Source organism: Rhamphochromis sp. 'chilingali' (assembly GCF_963969265.1).
Source record: "Rhamphochromis sp. 'chilingali' genome assembly, chromosome: 16".
Lineage (NCBI taxonomy): Eukaryota > Metazoa > Chordata > Actinopteri > Cichliformes > Cichlidae > Rhamphochromis > Rhamphochromis sp. 'chilingali'.
The window spans coordinates 15808499-15829105 of NC_137943.1; the positions used below are offsets into that span (position 1 = coordinate 15808499).

A 20607-nucleotide genomic window follows, 5' to 3' on the forward strand; every position below is an offset into this window, starting at 1 on the left:
CTCACAGCAGAGGCATGATTCTCTGAGGCCTAATAAAGGTTAAACACATGCTGTTTTACAGCTGGCTGTTGTTTTAACACACTGAAATTATGATAGAAAGTCAATGGATAATCCAAATTTGGGTAATCAAGGTTATCAATCACTCTGCTTGTCAGGGTAAGCAGTTACATTTACAATATATTTTTTTTAAACTAAGGAACGTAATTTTTTTAAAAATGATTTAACCTTGTTAGCTCAGCAGTTGAGTCCCTATAGCTCATGGACAGATTATCAGTTATGATTTAATTTCCTCCAGATGTCCTCCTATATTTGAACTGATATTGTGTTAATCTCGACTATTATGCTGTAAGTGGCTTTGCAAAGAAAGGAGATTTTTCCAGTGCTGTGGTTCAGCAGAGGGCCTTATCGGCCAAGAACAAAACTGCCTATAGGTTATTAGGCAGCTATACTAACTTTATCTTTAGTGGAGACATAGAAGGTTATTGAGTTTCATTAATATGTATGATTCCAAAATATAGCCTCAAAAGACTCTGGCTGTGTATCTGCCAAGTAAATGCTACATGTTATTTAGTTTTGGGTTCATTTTGTTCTATATTTTTGATGCATTAGGTTCACCGCTGCTGCCACCACCACAGCGCATTTCTGACTCAGCTTACCCCTCTAATTGATTTGACATGGTAGATCCAATATCCTTTTCATGATAGTCGAACTTTAGTATAATAACTTTCTATCTCCCCCATTCTGCTTTTATGGACATATAATGTTTCCACATGTTCTGTGTCCATTGGATTTTTTTTAAACAGAGGGTCTTATAGAATGACTAAAGATATGTTGAGCCACATGCTGTGGGAGTGAAAGGACCAGAAAGATTGCACCAAGTTGGGATGTAAGTGAAATAACGATACAACAATCTCTGTGCCCCCATCCATTGTTTCTCCATTTAACAGTCAATAAATAAATAAAAACGTGTATTATTAAATGAAATTAGTTTCATTTAGTTGAGATTTTCACAGTGCTCCTCAGGATCATCATCATGTTTAGGTAAATATTCACAAATATAACGGTGATCACTGCATTGCACAGAAAATGTAAGTTATGATGTTGCCTAATATTGTTTTGACCAATCAGTCATTCAATTCAGCAGACTGAGGTGTCCCATAAGCTCAGTCACCCAATGTATAACGTATTCCTGGGGGGAACAGAATAATAAAAAAATAAAATAAAATATAATAAAATCGCCATTTCTTGTAATTATTTTAAAAACAACAACAACAACTCAAGCTTTAGAAAAATCAAGTGATCCAACATGTGGCTCAGGGTGTCCCTAATGCAGCATTTGCACGGATGTGTTACACTGCTCCGCGCTGCATTCATTGTTAAATTACTGCAACGATTACATGACAACTTATAACTTATTAGAGCTTATTACGGTGTATGTGAAGAAACTCCTAGAAAAAGATAAAAAAAAAAAAACCCAACTAGACTCCCCCTTCTATAATAACAACAACACCAAGAAAATGTCCATAAAAATATCTATATGTATAAAAAAATGTGTTTTTTGTTGAAATAAGGTTATGATTGACTGTGTTAACTGATTTGATTTTAAAGTACTCATTGCGAACTCTCAAGGTAGCAGAAAACTTAGATGACTTCAAAAAGAATCGTCAGATTTGTAAAATCTAACCGCAGTCGAGCTGCTTCTGTAGGCTAATCGTCTCGCGCTGTTCATTTGAGGCCCAGCAGTGGCATCATCATCTCAGCAGAGCCAGGCAAGAACTATTAATCGAACAGATCTGGTGAATTTGTTTTGTTAAGAGTTGCTCTCGCTGTGAGAAGTTTCACGCACAGAAGCCTGTGACGTGACAAGCTGACCTCGTGAGGTCAGTCCAAAGACAAGAGAGGGCCCGACGTCCAATCACACAGCTCCCCCTGGCCCTGAACGTCCGGATCTTTGACCAATCAGCATGCGCGCGGTAGAGTCAGAGGGGACAGCAAGCACAGATAAAATGTTTAACTTCAATCCATCCTCGCACAGCATCTTCATAGTCCCCGCAGGACTGCCAGGGCAACCAGCACTTTGATTTAAACTCACCCCTCAGCCCACATCGATCACCGGAAAGCAACCAGTAACTCTTATGAGGAATTCGGTGCGCTGCGGTCGAGGCAACCTGTTACTCAACGAATGCAAAGAGGGCGTCTAAACTAACAAAAGAAGGAGCGTCTTGTTGGATTAAAATCTACCAAGGTAGCTACGTTAAACGTGTGAAGCGACCTGACAGAAAGTCAGGAAACATGACAGCACTTGCAGGAGGTTTACCGAGGATGATGAGGCCGACTCCCCATCAGAATTACCCGCGAGGAGGATACTCTCTAGAAGGTAAGAAACCTCATCCAGCTGCTACTGCTCGCACATCTAAAACTAAACTTCAACTTAAAGCAAAAAAACTTGAGCAAAGGTGGAAAAAGTGACTGCGGAACATCTTTAAAACTGTAAAAAACCAAAACCAAAAATAAACAAAACAAAACGAAAAACAAAAACTTGACTTTAAATGTCTGTTACTGGAGAGAAAGTCTGACTGCGCTATATGGTGATTGGTTTTGAATTTGTAATATTTCATGTCTATTTTATGCCTACTATTTAAGCATAAGTGTAGTTTTTGTGTCTAAATGTAACCTTTAAAAAACGATGTGTTTAATAACACAGTTGTCCAGCTGGCCAATATATATTTTATAAATGCTTTTACATATTTCACTGCTCTTATTCCAACATAGCCTGTCACATGAGAGTTGTGAGGAGTTGTTGTTTGTTTATTTATTTTATACATATACAGTTTCCAAAGTGTTTTGCTGAAAAGATAAGAGGCAAGTTGTCTAGTTTTCAGGTGTTTCACAAACTAAACCTCTTGTTGTCTATAGTCTCGACTCCGTTAGGACAGGGTCGGGTCAACCAGCTCGGTGGTGTCTTCATAAACGGCAGACCTCTTCCCAACCACATTCGACATAAAATAGTGGAGATGGCCCATCACGGTATCCGGCCGTGCGTCATCTCCCGTCAGCTGCGGGTGTCCCACGGCTGCGTCTCCAAAATTCTCTGCCGGTACCAGGAGACGGGTTCTATCAGACCGGGGGCCATCGGAGGCAGCAAGCCGAAGGTGAGAGACGGGACGGCTAATGTTGTGTCTGATTATTATTCAAGAGCCAGTGTCCACAGGTTATTTCAGCAAAGCTTTTCAGAACACGCTCAGACAACACATTCCCGTCAAAATAAAAATCTTCACTGTTGTTAAACTCACAGATTTAATAATCTGGAAATTTGCAATCGTTATTAAAAAAATTCAACAGCTGATATTAAACCCCCCCCAACCTTTTCTTTTTTAGACATTCAGCCAAAATAAAACGTGTGTCTAGAAATATATATATATATATATATATATATATATATATATATATATATATATATATATATATATATATATATATATATATATATATATATATATATATATATATATATATAACCCTTATTTAAATATGATTTCTCCCTTTTCCCACCGAAGCAAACCGCTTCTCCAGAGATTGACAAGAAAATCGAAGAGTATAAGAGAGAAAACCCGGGAATGTTCAGCTGGGAAATTAGGGACAAACTACTGAAAGACGGAATCTGCGACAGAAACAACGTCCCCTCAGGTACAGACAATTATAAAATATTGTAACTATAACCGAAAGGAACGATGTAGAAAAATCATTTCATCTTCCCCGCTTAAAAGTGATGGGATCATTTTAATCAACAAAAACGAGCGCAAAATTTGTTGGTGTAAGGGATTCTGAACATTTTTTTGTTAATTATTTGATAATGAAGTATTTTTTTAAAGAATGATTTTACTTTTTTCTTTCTTTCTGTAACTTATCCGAACTTTTCCGTCTGACTCAGTGAGCGCCATCAGCCGCGTCATGCGCTCCAAATTCGGCGGAGCTGGTGAGGATGAGGAGGAGGATGAAGAAGTCGTGAAGAGGGCGATGGAGGAAAACGAGCCACGGACGAAACACAGCATCGATGGCATTCTGGGAGATCGATGTAAGTTCTTCATTTATGATTTCAATGCGCTGTGTGCTCATGTTACTGTCCAGGAGAATGTTGATAAAGAAAAAAAAATTAAGAAACGAATTTGAGTAGAAAAGTAAGATCTGGTTGTTTATGGCTTTTAAATGTTTAATTGTGTGTGGTCGGTTTTGTTGTCTGTAGCTTATGAGCAAGGCTTTTCAGGCTGGTGAAATCCGCTTGTGCTTTGCCGTTTGTTTGTATCAGAAAGAAAATGAATAATAATAATAATAATTTCGATATTACTTTCTGGAAATGTTTGAATTTTTAAAATCTCAGATGCTCACGCATGCGCATACACTTGTGAGAGTTAAACAAATAGTTTTTTCAAAATCAAACATTTGTGTAACTCCCAGGCCTGAGAATTTATTTCTTTTTTTAAACACTTAATCGGACACTGCGAATGAACTTCTGAGCACAAAGCATCGCGAGTCCATTTAGAGTCACACCTCGGTATGACGCACAAAAAAGCCAAACTCCAGTGAGCGGCTCAGTGGTGTACAATAAAATGCCAGGCTCTTTCAAAATAGGGAAAGAAAGGGAGGAGGAGAAAAAAAAGCTGCGCTGACAAAAGGCCGGGAGAAGACATTATGAACCCGCAATGAGCGATGAATTATTCAGGGACACCAACAGGCCCAGTGCGACCTGGTTTATAGACTCCTCCAAAAAAGTACCAGTTTGGAGGATTTCGTCAGTGTTTACAGAACAAATCACATCAAAGGGGAAAAAAAGGGAAGAAACCAGAATCAGACAATCACCTGTTGATTTTCGACCTGTTGAGGACTGAAATGAAACTGTTGCTATTGGAGACGTGATTGAATTTATAGTTGCTACACGAGGAGTAATTATGCTGCTGTTTTAGCCTAAATAATGCAGAGTTTCCTAATATATTTCTGTTGAAATGCGAACTCTTGTTCTATTTTGAGTTAACGCATTCCGCAGCTCACAAAAGGCTCGCAGTTTTGTGAAATGTGGAGATGTGTTAAATTCACGCCAGTCAAATCGAACGGTTCCGTTACTGTTGCGCACGGAGCTTTTATCGCCGCTTTTTGTCTTTGCGCAGCGAGCATGACGCCTTCAGCGAGCGAGCGCAGGGAAACTCTTCACTCTTCACTAGATTAAACCCGAACCCTTTTATTTCTCTCCACTTTCATCCCAGAAAAAGTCCGCCCCTTTCCTTTCCGCCTAGGGCGCATACATTTAATGGAGTGACTGTGGGCACTTCCCTCCACCAGACGAGGAACATCCACAGTATTGATCAGGCCAGCTTGCTTGTTAAACTTCTTCAACTCATTTGTAAGGGAAGGGGGGGGGGGGGGGGGGGGGGGAATACAAAATAAAAATCCGATTAGATTCTGATCGTAGATGGATACACCAGCAAATTATGATTTCATACGCATAATTTCTTCTTGACCCTGATTTGCTTCATCGCCCCAAGCCGAAGACCTAGTTGTTTAAATATGTTTAAAATGTAATTTGAATGATTTTTAGGAATTGTTTTAATTGTCAGAACAAAATAAACAAATAAATAGAAGTTTCTCCTTTCTCTCTCTCTCTCCACCAAATAGGTGACATCCTACACGCAATCATCTTTAAAGCACATTTCTCTATTGAGAAAAGTACAATTTCATTCTTGTCTCTTTGTGGAAGTAGTTGAGTTTTTCTTCTTTCCCCCCTCTTTTATGAGACTTCATTAGAATGTGAAAAGGGTGGTTTGGGGACTGAGAGAGTGTCTTCTGGCCAAATATTGATTAAGTAGGTGTTTGTAGAGGCTATTGTTGTGGTAGAGAGAAGCCTGTTGCTCTCTGCCCCTTTCTCTTCTACCACTATTGTTGGCTTTCCTTAAGTGCTAAGATCAAAGCTGACTCATTTAGATTTATTTGTCTGGGAAAAAAAGGACTGCTAAGGTTTGTGGGTTAAAGTATATATCAGGAAGGCCAATGGCATTGGTGAGTGGCTGGAACATTGTGGGAAAGGGTTTGATTGTTCCATTTCCTGCATAAGTGAAAGTAGACTTGACAAAGTTTAAACAGCGCGTACGGTTGAGCAAGTTGGTTTACAATTTATATATATGTGTGTATATATATTTGTTAATAAAGCAGTCAAGCAACTCATTGTATCTTGGGTGTGTGATATTTACAGGAACACTGAATTGTGCAACGCTGTTCTTGTTCTTGGGATGTGTTAATTGATAGCATCCTTTCCTCCATACTCTTAGCACTTTAGCCTTTAGCGTCATACAATTAATTAAAGTAACCAAAGTCATCGAAGCTAGAGCAGCAAGTCTTGCAGGATCCATTTATGGCAGTGGGGTGAAAGGCAAAAAGAAGAAGAAGAAGGAGGAGGCGGGGGGGAAGAAAGCTCAGAAATACAAACAGTCAAAGGGATAACTTTTCTTTAAAAAGGGAGTCCCGTGGTGCCAAAATGAATGAGCTCAGTTCTTTCAAATCTGCCATGGTGAACGCAGTCAACATGTAATAATTGGTTTCATTGAGGTGCATTCCAACAATCTGCTGCCATTCTCCTGCCTCTATTGTCCAGAGGCAGGCAAATAGCCAGAGGGACAGGAGGAATCAAGTGCTGACAAAACATGAAAGATTTAGCTGCTTTTGTCAAAGGAGCTGAGTAGGACTTTGTTTGTGTAAATAAACTGGGTTACTGGCTCCCTGTGATTTTGGCATGGCTTTTGAATGAGGGGGAAATTTGGAGAGCGAGGAGAGCAGAAAGTCTGCAACTGCGTTCAGGCCTGTGCCGTATTTTAAAGCGGTCAGAAATGCGTATGTAATATAGGTTGATCTGAACCGCCAACAAAGGAGAAGCTATTGCAATAACAAACTTCCGCACGTAGCCGGCTACATACAGGCTCTTTAATCCAATTTTCAAGTTTCATAACTTAGGCTCTCATGAGGCATCTAAGTATATAAACAGATAACATTTCGGGCACACACAGGGAACAGAGGCATCCAGGCAACATAGCAATAACCCTTAACTGTAAACAGAGAGAGAGATTTTGTAGAACATGCGACTGGAGTTTTGGAGGAGACAGGAGACAGAAGGCCTCAGTGCAACCAGAGGAATGTCTGCTATAGCCACATTTCCATTTTCCTCTCAGGGCTGGATAATGGAAAAATTTATATGTGGGGCTCACTCTGTGTTTTCCTGTGTTGAGAGTGCTTATGATGCTTATTTATCCTGTTAGACTGCTGGGAAAACAGCCCAAATTCATAGATGGATGGGTGGATAGATACTTCTTTGCCCTTCTACTCTACTTAAAATACTCAGCACTTTCACATTTTGCTAGTCGGCACCACTCTCAACGCTCTCTCCTGCTCCAAAAAAGAATGGAAAAAATCCACACTGGCTGATCTGCAACTGAATGCAGACTCTATGCTTCATTAAAGCCTCTTTCTCTGTTGGCACCCACATTGTGATCCTCCAATATTAATTCAAAGGACAATTAATGAATGCGGGCCAACTTTGAAGTAATGGGCTGGGGTCCTGCCCTGAGCCGGCCCCTCGGCGCTGATGTACTCTCTGCATTCTCCCCACTAACCCCAAAGACACTGTGAAGTTACTGAAAAAGAAGCATCGAGCAATAGAAGGTCAAGGAGAGGAGCCCCAGTAGAAAAAGAGCTCTCTATTTTCTTGGAAGTATTAGCCAAGCAAAAGTCTGTGATGGGGAGGATAAAGGAGCGAGGAGAGAAAAGGGTCGGGAGCGAGGGGACTCTCCAAAGAAGAGCCACAATGGGATAGTTAATTGAGTAAAGCCAGACAGCGTTGTCAATCACTTAACTTTGTTTAGCCTCAGGTTTTGTGAAGCAGTTTCATCCAGCACATTGCACATTACGGACGTGCCAACGCAACTCTGCTGCTGTTTTGATTTATTTCTTTTTCTCACTCTGAACAAGGAAGACAACATTTTTTTTAAGTAAAGAAATGTGTGTTCTAGTTTCCAGCTTATTTCCTACCATTTAAGTAAAAATAAATAAATAAATCATAGACATTTGTAGGGTCTGAAAAATTAAAGTGTGGAATGTGTTGATGGTTTTTCTCTCTGAGTATCTGTGCAGTTTTGTTGCAGGGTCAGTGGCGAGGCTGACTCCGCTGCGGTGCTGTGTCTGTGTGAAAAGGTCAGGGGCTAACCTGGGGTCACTTCACTGTTAAAACTATCAGGCCCCAGGAAATGAGGTTATGATAATGTTTGGGAAAAGCTGTCAACGGACAAACCAGTGTCAGGATGTTACACCGAAGGATCCATGACGCACAAATAACCTTCTTTTTGTAACACGTACATCTTTCCTGCATCCGAGAACCATATTCCGGCTGTCCTGCGTCAGGTAATTGGTTCGGGTGTCTGTTTTGCCTAACAGGGCAGAGCTGATGGGGAGCTCTGCTGGTTGGTCTCTGTGTGACTGGAACGTGCGGCAGACTGGCCTGTTGCTGCAGCCCTGCGTGGGTTCTTTGCAGTTGCTTTGTCCGTGCCCCGAGGGTGGAAATGCCACCGTGAAACTGTCACCTAACTGCACTGCGGTGGAACTAAATAATAACCACCGCACACTGGGCACACATAATAGCCACGCAGGGCCATTTGTGCTTTTTTTGTCACCCTCACCGATATTAGACAGAGATACATCTTTCAACTTCATATTGCCGGCTATTTCTTTGTCCGTTAAGTGCTAACCTCCTCCGCTTATTCGCTCCATTTTTTTTTCTATGTCCATCACATCATCATCTCTCACTTTTTCTCTCCCCCCCCCCCCCCCCCCCCCCCTTTTTTTTTTTTTTTCCCAGGCAGCTGCGGGTTCCTGGGGGCTCTTTAGCAAGTCAAGTGAGCAGCCCACTCACTCCCAATTCCCCCTTAACTGTTAACCCCAGCTGAGCCCATAAGCTGTCAGTTAACCATTCTTTCCCTCAGTGCATCTGCTCGCTCTGGCTCTATGTGGCATGCCACTATTTTATTCAGTGGCCCACTCGCACTGTGCTCTGTGGCCTGAAAGGGCCACATCTACTTCCTTGGGCAAATAGCTAGTTCATTTGTCTCTTCTGCCCTTTGTTTTGTGTTGCGAACACATGTCACCAGCTCAATTACCTTCTCTATTAACAGCCCCTGGAGGACGGGCTAAGCCAGCCCCTATCAAGATGAGACTATAAACTGCCACATATGCTCTGCTTCGCTTTCTCTTTCCTCTGTGTTTCCTCATCCCCTCGTTTCCCTCTTCATTTGAGACTTTCTCGTCTTTTTTGATTTCTTACTTTATTCCTTCCTTCAGTATGTACTTTGAGTCTCTCTCACACTTCTCTCTCCACCTCTTTGGTTTGTTTCTCGTTTCAAAGTGCATGTGTGTAAATTTATATGCATGTATGAGCGCAGTGTCTCTTCATATTAACATCTCTTGAAAGGGTAAGTGGAGGGGGGGGGGTGAATGCTTGGCAAGGCAAGCCCTGGCCGAGGTAGTTTCTGCAATACACAAGAGCAGCCTTTATTCCTAACAGTCGAAACCCTCTCTTGGGTTTTTTTGGCTTGTTTGAGGCACTCCTGCTGCAGGTGAAGCTAATGGAACTGGACATTCCCCAAGTTCACATCTGTGACCCTCTGGAGTTTATCTTCCCTGCCTGTCAGTCTCCTCTCTCGATCAATATGTGGTTGGGTTTATCTTGCATGGTGGGTCTGCAGCACTGTCCTTGCCCTCTGCATTTTATCTGCCTGCACGCTCGTCTGTGAATACACTTGTTTTTTTTTTTTTGTTTTTTTTTTGTCTTGAATTTCTGATCAGGGAAAGGAACCTGTTGAATTCACTTGTTGAGCTCCTTAAACTGCGATAAACACAGTCATATCTGTTCTGCTATCTGAACTAGCTTCTTATTAGTTTATTATACTACATCTTGCTCTCTTTTGAAACAACTGTTTCGTGGATTATTCTTCAGCAACCTCAATTTCCGGTTGTGGGATAATAATCTATCTTTCTGTTAGGACGCCCGTCAGAGCCAGAGCCAAACTGTGAGGAGCGATGGAGTATTTTCAGCTCCCCGGTGCTTTAGCTCCAGCGTAAAATTTGATTTGGGTGTTTAAGTAAGGAGGTCGAGGCCTTCCTTTGTGCGGTTAGTATCCTCTTCTGTCGTTTTGTTGCAGGGAATGTGTGGGAACAAGCCTGCTTCTGCATCAGCATGCCTTAAAAACTGATGTCAGTGCAGGAAAGTGTTTTAAAAAAAAAAGTCAAAGATGCAGATGCAATGATGGGAGAGCAGAAGACAAGAGCAGTGAAGTAAATTGATGAGATTTAAGGGACAGGTCCTAAAGAATAACCAGCACCCCAATTTGCCTTAGCTTGGCGCCCAGCACGCCTTCCCCATCATCTTCTTCAGGTGCCTTCAGCCTCCCATCTCCTCACCATGTCAACCCTTCAACTCCCCATCCCCCAACTTTGTGCCCCTCAGGCCATGGAGGGAGGGGATGAAGGGGTGCTCCCCTGCTGTGCCCCTCCACAGCCCTCAGTAGCCCTTCTCCAGACTCCTTTGTGCCCCCCCCCCTTTCTCCCTCCCACTCTTCATTCCCCCACTCAGCCCCTGGCTCTACAGCCCCCATCTCACCCTTCAGCCCCCTCCACTCCCCTGCTGGGCAGGTGACAGGCCCCTGAATGCGGGCCCGGGCGTCCCTGATGGCTCCTACAGATGGAGCGTGGTAATCGGTCCAATAGAGCCCTGCCACAGGCTTTTCCCTGCAAAGATACAAAGGCCTGGCCACATAACAACACCCCCCCCCCCCCCCCCCCCCCCCACAAAAAAAAAAAGAAAGACAGTGAGAGAGGAAGAGAGAAAAAGAGAGAGAGCATGCTAGAGGATGACAAAAGCAACACTGTCATTTACCATTAAGGACACTCTGTGACGGACTGTTTTCTTAGTAGTTACTAATAATAAAAACAGGGAGGGAAAGGAGAAGGAAAGACAGAAATAAAAGGTAAAAGGGTGCAGGCGAGGAGATCCACCCCCAACCTTGTAGTTAACATGATATACAATGCCAATGGGGAGCTTTCTCCTCTGAGGAGTTTTATGAGTTCGCCTTCCCTCCCTCAAGAATTTTTTGCGTTTCTTTGCCGTCATTCATTGTCTTTTTTTTTCTTTCCTTCTCTGTTCGCCCATTATTAAAATGGTAATGGCACTGGATATAGCTGTGCTCGCTTCCTCATCTTGAGATGTACTCTCCTCAAGTTGCTGATTTATAGAAAATGCACAGAGAAATACAAAATAAGTTTCCTTTTATAAGCAAAGTTTTACTTTAATCCAAAGTCTCTCTTTGTGTCGGACATGTATTTTACATATAAAATGTGCTTCAGTGCGTCTCAGGCCAAACTTTACCTGGAAAAAACAACACAAAAAACAGCCCATGCTCAGAGTTGCACTTTCCAAACCTATTGAAGCATCCAACCAATCACTGATCGCCTATACACCTACGTGGCACCCTCAGTCCAAATGTAATAAAGAGCTCTTCTCAGCATCAGAATCTTGTGTGCTGGCGGTCCTTATCACAGCAGCATTCCCTCAGGCCAAATCCGTGTGTAATGCCTGGTCAGACACACACTGGCAACCAGCACAAACATTTCCTGCTTGGCTCCAGAGACTCCAGAGGCGAGGGGAGATCTCTGCCTCTAGCCCCCACCCCCTCCTTGTTGTCTGACTTGGCACTTTTTAATTAAAGCTTTAAATCTGAAGGGCAGAGGGAGAATGTCTGTCTGTTTGGGGGGGAATAGCCAAGCTTCGGTCTTCTGCTGAAGCCTTTCTGCTGCTTACACCTGTCCGTCTGGTTTTGAGCCACTTATTTCGTCTCCCTCGGCGTAGAGGTGTTTGCTGCATAGTTTGAGTGTCGAAAAGGTGCAGTGAACCCTCCTCATGAGCTTTAAGGGGTCCCTCTGGGGTGGATTTGGAAGTGGATTCCAACTCTGTCTTATTTCCATCTGTTTTTGACACATTGTCACAGTCTACATTCACCGAGTGAAAACCCGTAGCTCAGGCGCAGCAGATGCATGTTTGTGAGTGTGCATATGAGTGAGAATGATGGGGGGGGGGGGATTGCACATACGTAATGGTGGACAATGGAAGACTGTCACGCTAGTTTGTGGAGCTTAATCATTATTTAATAGATGGGCAACCTCCCCCTCAAAATTCAGAAATGGTTGTCTATGGTCTCAAGCATTCAATGATTCCCTTCTTCTGCTGAATTAGGTCCCAATGGCTGTCTCCCAGTTACCCAGTTGCTCTCTCCTGCCCTCAACTGAACAAACAGATTAAGAAGCACCTGCAAAAGGCTGACTGCCTTTCACTATGGGACCCTATCGGCATAGGACACAGCATGGCTAAGACTGGAAGAGACACAGTGTCCCAGGGAATGGATACCCCAGAGAGATGTAGTCCTCTTTAATCCATGTTCAAGCAGCCTCTGGCTTTTGATCCCCTCAGGAACCACTGAGGAGTTTAAGGGAGCAGGAGGATACAATCTAAAGTGGCTCTGCACCATGTGTTGCACTCAGCACAATCTATTGTATCAGATCCTGCTATTGTACCCCAGCTTAGTATTTACTACAGTGTTTCATTCTGTGTCAGCCTGACTCCTCTGAATATCGAATTAACACAGAGTTTGTTTCCTGATCCCAGCCAGTCACTCAGACGAGGGCTCCGATGTGGACTCCGAGCCGGGTCTGCCTTTGAAGAGGAAGCAGCGTCGGAGTCGGACTACCTTCACGGCAGAACAGCTGGAGGAGCTGGAGAGGGCTTTCGAACGCACGCACTACCCTGACATCTATACGCGAGAGGAGCTGGCTCAGCGGGCCAAACTCACCGAGGCTCGAGTTCAGGTTAGACCCACGCACGGAAAAGTTTTGGAGACCTGAATCTTGACAGTATAGCAGTGTGTCAGTCCGTCATGACTTTGTGTCACATGGGCATTAAATAGCCTTGAGATGTTGCCACGCATTCCTCACAGCTATTAGACATGTGTTCCTCTAAAAACCCTTGACCCTTTGCCCCTGCACATGCAGACAGACAAAATGCAGATTCACTACAGCCACCGTGTGTGAAAACAGTGTCCTATTTTTGGCAAACTCCTCAAAAAGCGCTATGTTAAGATCATCAAATATCACAAAATAGACTCTTGTTTAAGACGGTTTCCTAATTATAGGGTTTAACAACCGTAACAACCCTCCAGCCTTATCTGAACCCAGCGACCAGCCATGGCACACAAAGCAGTAATGTGTGTCATTTCACTTCACTTTACAAATGTTAAGATCTCTGTCAGTTCAGCTCCTTGTAATCACACCGACTGGCCTGGCATGTGCACATATACCTTCACTGGCCTGATGGCAAACCCTATTGGGTTAGGAGAAAAATAAACACTTGCCTATGTTACTCTCTCAGGTGTGGTTCAGTAACCGAAGAGCCCGGTGGAGGAAGCAAGCAGGGGCTAATCAACTGATGGCGTTCAACCACCTCATCCCTGGTGGTTTCCCCCCATCAGCTATGCCCGGTTTGCAACCCTATCAACTGTCAGACAGCCCCTACCCTCAGACTTCTATAGCTCAAGGTGAGCATAGCTGAACGAATCTGAGCATACCTGAGTAATGATTTTGCAGATTTCTTCTTATCGCACATGTTTGTGTTTTTATAAGAATAATCGGATTTTAAATAAAATGTTTCATCTAATTTTATCCAGCAGCTTCTGAGCAGCCCAGCACAGTCCACCGACCGCAGCCTCTACCACCCACCTCTGTGCACCAGAGTGGGCTCAGCTCCTCAGCCAGTTCCCAGGATGGGAGCTCTGCGTACTGCCTGTCTTCTGGTCGACACGGCTTCTCAGGATATTCAGAAAACTTTGTGGCCCCAGCAGGACACACCAACGCCGTCAACCCGACCATCAGCAACAGCCTCTCACCGCAGGTCAGTCTGCCAATCTGTTGTTAAAATACACAGCAATACATTTATCGCCAAGTTATTGTACTTCTGCATAAACAAACATTAATTAGACTGAAATACAAGCACACACCTATCCACACATAACAAAAAAAGAAGCAGTCCTTCGCTGCGGTTCGAGAAGTCCACCATATGTTGGAATAATGACACACGGGCACTCGCACTTCTGTGTGTGGCCTCATAGACAGCTTTGCAGCGACACAGATGACACCTTGTTAGGCTAAAGAACTCGGTAGCTTTTCATTTTTGTTTATTCCGACGGGTAGCTTGATGAATTTAAAATGTGGCAAACGTCAGTCTTTGGAGGGGCAGAAAGGACCAGACGTGAGGAAGGATGTACGGATGTCGGATGATGACACAAATCAAAACTGAAAAGACAATTATGGTCGATTACACAGTCATCAGTGTCCATCAGTGGCTCCCTACCAGCTCAGAAGATAGACTAACAGGCGTAAAACGAGCTTTTAACCGCCACAAAGGGTGGCGGGCTCACATGCAATGCATGCTGAGTCTTAATTCCCATGAGAGAGAATCTCAGACTCCTGTCAGGCTCAGATAAAAAAACAGCTCCGGGCAGGTTTCTTACTTTGTGAATGCCTGAGGATGTATATACCGAGAAAAAAGAAGAAGAAGAGCTTTGTTGTGGCCACTGAGGTGCACAGTTAGAAAGCAGTAGGTGGCACCATTGTGGCTGAAGCTATAACTGACCACTTTGGCAAACATCTGAAACATCTGGTTTTAAATGCATTCAAAGTTAGTCATGTCTGCTAACTCATAATTTGTAAATGGTACGCAAGCTTGCTGGTAGCAGCCTTCCTGTAACTGAGCTCATGCTTGTGGGCTGAGTTTCCTGCACCCACAGGGTCACCAATGGACTTTAACTCCAATAAAGAGGCCAAAGGTGCTGTGGCCTCATGGATGGTTTCAACATTAACCTTAGTGGGCCGCTCTGCATTTAAACGGACATCTCATCTTGCAAATCGGACGGCATGCCTCGAATGTTTTCTCAGTCTGGAATTGCAATCACTGAATGTTCCAGTGTCTTAATTGATTGGAATGAAGTAATCTAGCCCTTCGTAACAAGGTGTGTAATTTATGTAAATGACTCACTTTGTTGGCTAATTTGTTTTAATTTATGTATCCATTGCAGCTGTTTGAATGTACATTACAATGCGTTTTTCTCGATTTCAGATGAGGATAGAATTAATTTCCCGATTTTAACTTAATAAGGCAGAGAAAATGAGAATTTATTAAATTCTATGACATTGATAGTTAATACCTCAAGACCTCTCTGCACTCAGAAAACTTTACTTCTTCAGTTTCGTCATATAGCTACGTAGCTTGGTCAAATTTGTATCAAATCCTTGCTGGATTTATCCGTTTATCTGACCTCCAAATTTGTCTATAATATCTGATCTACTCTACTGGATCCTTCAGACGTTTCGGGGTTTCATTCAACTCCCGATATGGAGAGGACCGTGGAGTTTTGATATGGATAAGGTTTACTTTAGATAGATGATATTCTTGTCTGAACAGTTAGCTCTGCTTTGGGAGTAGCGTTCACGCCAGTGGTTTCCCTTTCTCCTGTGTCTCGCTGCTGATCTGGTGCATACCAAAGCAATCCTTTCTCACCAAGGAAGCAAGCGGCCAGGATTTGCACCCCCCCGAGTCCTAATCTCCGGAACAACCTCAAAACAGACACATACTACCAGGACCTGATGCTGTTTCAGTTGGAGACAGAGAGGGCATGAGTACCTAGATCAGACAGAAAGCCATGCAAATACAACGCAAACTAACCTTTGCACACACATGGTGCATGCATTTCAACACAATCATGTGTACTATATGTTTTATTTTGTAAAGAAACACCACGTGGGGAAAAATGTTAAAAAAAAAATATCTTAATTTAATCAGGCAGTCTGAGAACAAAATCTATTTTACAATAACAGACCAGAGAACATGAAAGACTCACAAGAACAAAACTGGATGAAGACACAATCAAGGAATCCTTAAATACAATTCGTAGATTCATAGCAAAAACATGCACGGGGAATATCTAAGATTAAGTATTCATTGGATATTGAGCTGCAATTTGGTAGGAACGGGGGAGAGGGATGTGAGAGTGTAAATGAATACCAACAGTGAGAAATCCATCCAAACTTTTCATACAGCGAAGAACGATGGGTGTGAAATTTGTCATCTCATTTTTTTTCTTTTTTCTGGGCTACATTACAATACAAATGATCTCACATGGCCAAAGACACAATAGCTTTAAGGCTGAAGGTACTGCGACATGCAAGGCCTAGTTTCATTCATTATTAATCAAATATTAACTAAAAAATAAAACGTCTTAATTACTAAAACATGACTGAATTGTATTGTTTGAAATCTACGTAAACAGAAGTTGAGATATCAGCCTTGCGTGTTCAAAAATATTTAGACTGCACAAATGGAAACTAAATACTAAAGGGGAAAAAAGAAAAAATATGTAAAAATAACTGAAGAAATTAAATAGTTTGAACTAATATAGCAGCTTTTAATCTTAACTAAGTTCAATTAAATGCATTGCAGTGCATTTCTGATTGACAAACGACTCATACAACAAGGGTGGAAAACAAGGTGCTGGCCTGCCATTTGAATTAAATGGAGTTCAGTGTCTTGTCCAGTATGTTGATAAGCTGGGGATCAAACTGGCAACCATGCCACTAGAAGACTGCACTTTTTATCACCTGAGCCACGGCCACCCTCGAAGCTGCCTCTGTAGCATACATGTGCGTGTGTGCGCCAACTGACTGTCCGCTGTGAAAGCCTTTGTTTTTTAAACCACTTGGCGCTACTCATTCTTTATCTTTTTCTTTTCAGTTAGACAGTTCCTGGTTTTGCTCTTGGCTTCGGCTCTGCGTCCTCCTACACGGACTGTAATTCTTGTTCTCCCTTTTTGTCCATTTTTAGACATTTTAATGACTTCACTTTGCCTCTCACGCAAACCTTTGTGCAGCTGTTCCCGGTGGATCATTGATACCCCTACATCCCTGACATCGGAGCAAAAAACTGCTAATACACATACACGTGCGCATGCAAACACCTACTGCTGCATGCTTGTAGGAGATGTAGTGCTCAGACACATATGCAAACACACCCCACCCCTCAATCCCACCTAACCTTTGACCTCTTCGCCCTCACAAGGACACTGTGGTTTTTGTCTCAAGAGAAAGTGAGATGATTAAGGGAAAGTGAAAGCGTGAAAGTGAAATTTGCTTTTTTTTTTTAGGCAGAATTTAAGCAAAAATAAACATCACGTTCTCAGCGTTTTTGTTTTTAAAATCAACACTGAGCAAATTTAGACTCTTTTTTTGTTGGTTTAATTTCAAGGAAATGCTACGAGTTGGCTAGTGTAAACAATGAGAGAAAAATACTCCAATATTTTTATTAACCTGCTTCTGCAAATACGACATAAGAACTATAACAGATTCCACTAGTGGGCTAAAGCTTTGGCCACTGTTAGCTTCCTATTCCAAATAAAGAGAACCATATGTGTGACGGAAGCTAGTAATAATGTATTTATGACAGTGAACGGGGGGAGAGAAGGAGCGCTTACACTTCAGCCCACCTGTGTGGAGTGGATAAAATGAGTGTATGATACTGCCTTGGGATTTTTCAAAATTTACTTTGCAATATATTTTATTTTGAAGGTCACGCTGTAAGTAGAAAATCTCTTCAATTAAATCCAGTTCCTGTTCTAAACAATCAAGACTTCCTCTGTCTGCCTTCAGGTGATGGGCCTATTGAATCCAGGTGGAGTACCACATCAGTCCCAGAGTGACTTTGCCCTTTCCCCATTGACTGGGAGCCTGGAGCCCAATGGTGGTATGGCTGCTAGCTGTCATGGTTCCCAGCGCCTGGAGGCTCTACCAGGCCTGACCAGCATGCCCGCCCTGCCTAGCACTCAGTCTTACTGCCCGCCCTCCTACTCCTCCTCAGCCTATGTGGACCACCACCCTTCCTACCAGTATGGACAGTACAGTCAGAGCAAGGTACAATGTAATTTTTTAAATTTTTGTTATAATATTGTAACAAAAACACTAATTCATACCGACTTCCAACCTGATTTAGGTTTGTTTAAAGGCCTAAACCATAACCTCTGCTTTAATTGCGCAGATCCTTCTGATGAGTGAGCTTCTCAAATCGCCCAGCACTGCGCTGAAATTACATTAAACTTTAGGGAATGCTTGCAGCGCGGTTACCTCAGTTTACATTACCATCATCGGGCTATCCACGTGGCCCGAAGCTTATCCCAGCACACACGTTTTCACTCACTGTCCTTTCGTGACCCCTGCGTATGATGAGCTTGCCCATCAAATCCTCAGTCTAGCTCACCTAGCCATGTAATGACCCCTGTGTAACAAAGATCGCCGCCAAAATGAAAGGACTCGTGTCTCGAAGTGCGTTTGACAGGCCAGAGGGGAGTGTGCAGTCTGCTGTTAGGCCTGATCTGAAGTACACTACCAAAATGTTGACTGGCCCATCAGTGGCAACATCTTGATGTCATTAATTTAGTCAGTCCTGGGAGGGACTCATATGTAGCTGGGGGGTGGGGGGGGGCAAATGGATGTGTGTCTATGTGTGCGCAGGCGTGTACGTGTATCTGCATAAAAGCAGGGTAAGAGGCTTTTTAACAGGGGGTGATTATGGCCCTTGGCAGGTCCGGATTAGAACCATGTGTCCCACTGGAGGTCAGATTTAGAGTTGTTATTGATCAGTGAAGCAGTGCCAGAGATCCAGGCTAAGGCTCTGTCTCGGCGCAGTGTAACCAACCTCACCAAGTACAAACTATGTCCAGACTTATTCTCAGAGCTTTCTCAAAGCTTCTCATTCCGAAGTTTACCAAAGGGTCCCAGATTTCTTTCCCACCTGCTCTCACCATCCCTCCCTACCAACATCACGTCTCACATTTAACTGTCCATTTCACACTTAAACCTCCATGAGATTTTCTGTTGTATGTAAATAAAATAAACAAATAAAATAAACTTTTTATGTTCCCCTTAGGTGCCTTTTATTATTTGAAGCTCCCAAGGTGGTGTGAAGAAGAGGTTTGCCAGGCCTCGCTGACATTTGTCACTGGAAAACACCACCAGCCGCTGCCTCTGACAACTTCCCCAGGACAGCAAGACATAGTGTGGGGGCTAAAGCGATTCAGACATTCTCCTTTGGCAAGAAGTGAACGTTCTGAGATGAAGGTGAAGTGATGAAGGTAGTTGTCTGGGATAATCAGAACCAAAGGCACGGTTGCTCTTGTTACCCGACACTTGCTTTGCTTGTGTGTCATGTCATGCTCCAAGAACCAAGCGCTGATCATTCACCATACTTCAAGAGGAAAAGTAGGAGGGCGGGGATATGAGAAGTAATTCCACTCAAGACCTTTTAGTATTTTTATTTTTTAAACATGTAGCAGAGATGCAAGCTAAGGTAGACTTCATAAGAACTTCTGCTCTTCTAAGAATGTCTTCATCAAAACCGTGTCATGGAAAATGATATTAACTGTAAATTAAGTAACTCTTTGGCGATCAACGTGTGACTACACCGGGAAAACCAGCAAGAACACATGAACTGAAGCCACGTGGAGTCATTGTGAATCTGCTGCAACCCAAAGAAAGTGCAATACAGTCATACCTCATGTAATGTAAATGAACGTGCATCAAATGTTCCCCAGTTATAACCTCAAAAACACACTCTGTCTTCGTAATGTCATTCATTTTGGGTTGTACGCACTGAGCAATCAGGGGAAGTCATCAAGCGATGAATGATAGAACATATAGTTGTGATGTCATGAAGCCAAAAAAAAAAGAAAAAAAAATTCTCTGCCAGTGAATACATTATTCAGTTTGACAGTTAATTTTTGCTTTTGCATGTGTTTAACTAGTTTTTTTTTCTTTTTATAAGGAACTTGCAAATATTACTTCCACTTCCTATTTATTTAGTCTTCATGTGTCTTTTCTGTACGTCCTCCTGTACAAGCACATGTAAGTGCTTCAGTAAGTCTTACATAATGCTCATTCGTTATGTTTTTTTTCTTTTTTTACACTCTTCATTTACAATGGCGTAAAACTGTTTTGTTGGTAAAAACATTTTGTGTAAAATATAGCACTATTTACTATTTATAATAAACGCATAAAAGTGGTCAGTTGTAAGACTGAATTGTGTAATTTGTGGAATGCATTTAAAAACATAGGCATGGATAAACTGTTTATCTGCACCTATCTACAACAGAATAATATATGAATAAATCAGCCCCCAGAATCTTACTACCTTTACAATAAATTTGGGGGGGGGGGACCTCTAAAAATGGTAAGAAGAAGGTTAAAAAGAATCTGATGGCGTAAAGCACCTTGGAGCGACTAAAAGTTCTTTCATAGTGTTTCATAGTTTCCTTCTTTGTTGTTTCCTACCTGCTTTTTAAAGATGGGGTGCATTTCTGGATCACTAAATCATAAATATATCTCCTTTCATAAACACTCCTTCACACCCTTTAATGACTAAAGCAGAGCTGCAGT

The 20607-nt window shown here is 42.6% G+C and overlaps 1 protein-coding gene across 2 annotated transcripts; it reads left to right on the forward strand.

The window, feature by feature from the left end:
* The first annotated feature begins 2011 nt into the window (after positions 1 to 2011).
* On the forward strand, positions 2012 to 20250 carry pax3a (paired box 3a). Of its 2 annotated transcripts, none has more exons than XM_080907265.1 (9): positions 2012 to 2377; positions 2917 to 3152; positions 3558 to 3687; positions 3932 to 4075; positions 12746 to 12945; positions 13505 to 13670; positions 13800 to 14023; positions 17830 to 18090; positions 19103 to 20250. In XM_080907265.1, exons 1-9 carry the CDS (start codon positions 2293 to 2295, stop codon positions 19118 to 19120), a joined length of 1464 nt encoding a protein of 487 aa, XP_080763391.1. In that variant the 5' UTR covers positions 2012 to 2292; the 3' UTR covers positions 19121 to 20250. The 2 variants fall into 2 exon arrangements, with proteins under 2 accessions (XP_080763391.1, XP_080763392.1); XM_080907266.1 differs by having other exon boundaries at positions 13803 to 14023.
* The last annotated feature ends 357 nt before the right edge of the window (positions 20251 to 20607 follow it).

Bases quoted from the DNA above. Each gene is read 5' to 3' on its own strand.
- pax3a (XM_080907265.1), top strand. From the start codon at position 2,293: ATGACAGCACTTGCAGGAGGTTTACCGAGGATGATGAGGCCGACTCCC. The intron at 2,378-2,916 runs GTAAGAAACCTC...TGTTGTCTATAG, and splicing joins AGGAGGATACTCTCTAGAAG to TCTCGACTCCGTTAGGACAG. The intron at 3,688-3,931 runs GTACAGACAATT...CGTCTGACTCAG, and splicing joins CAGAAACAACGTCCCCTCAG to TGAGCGCCATCAGCCGCGTC.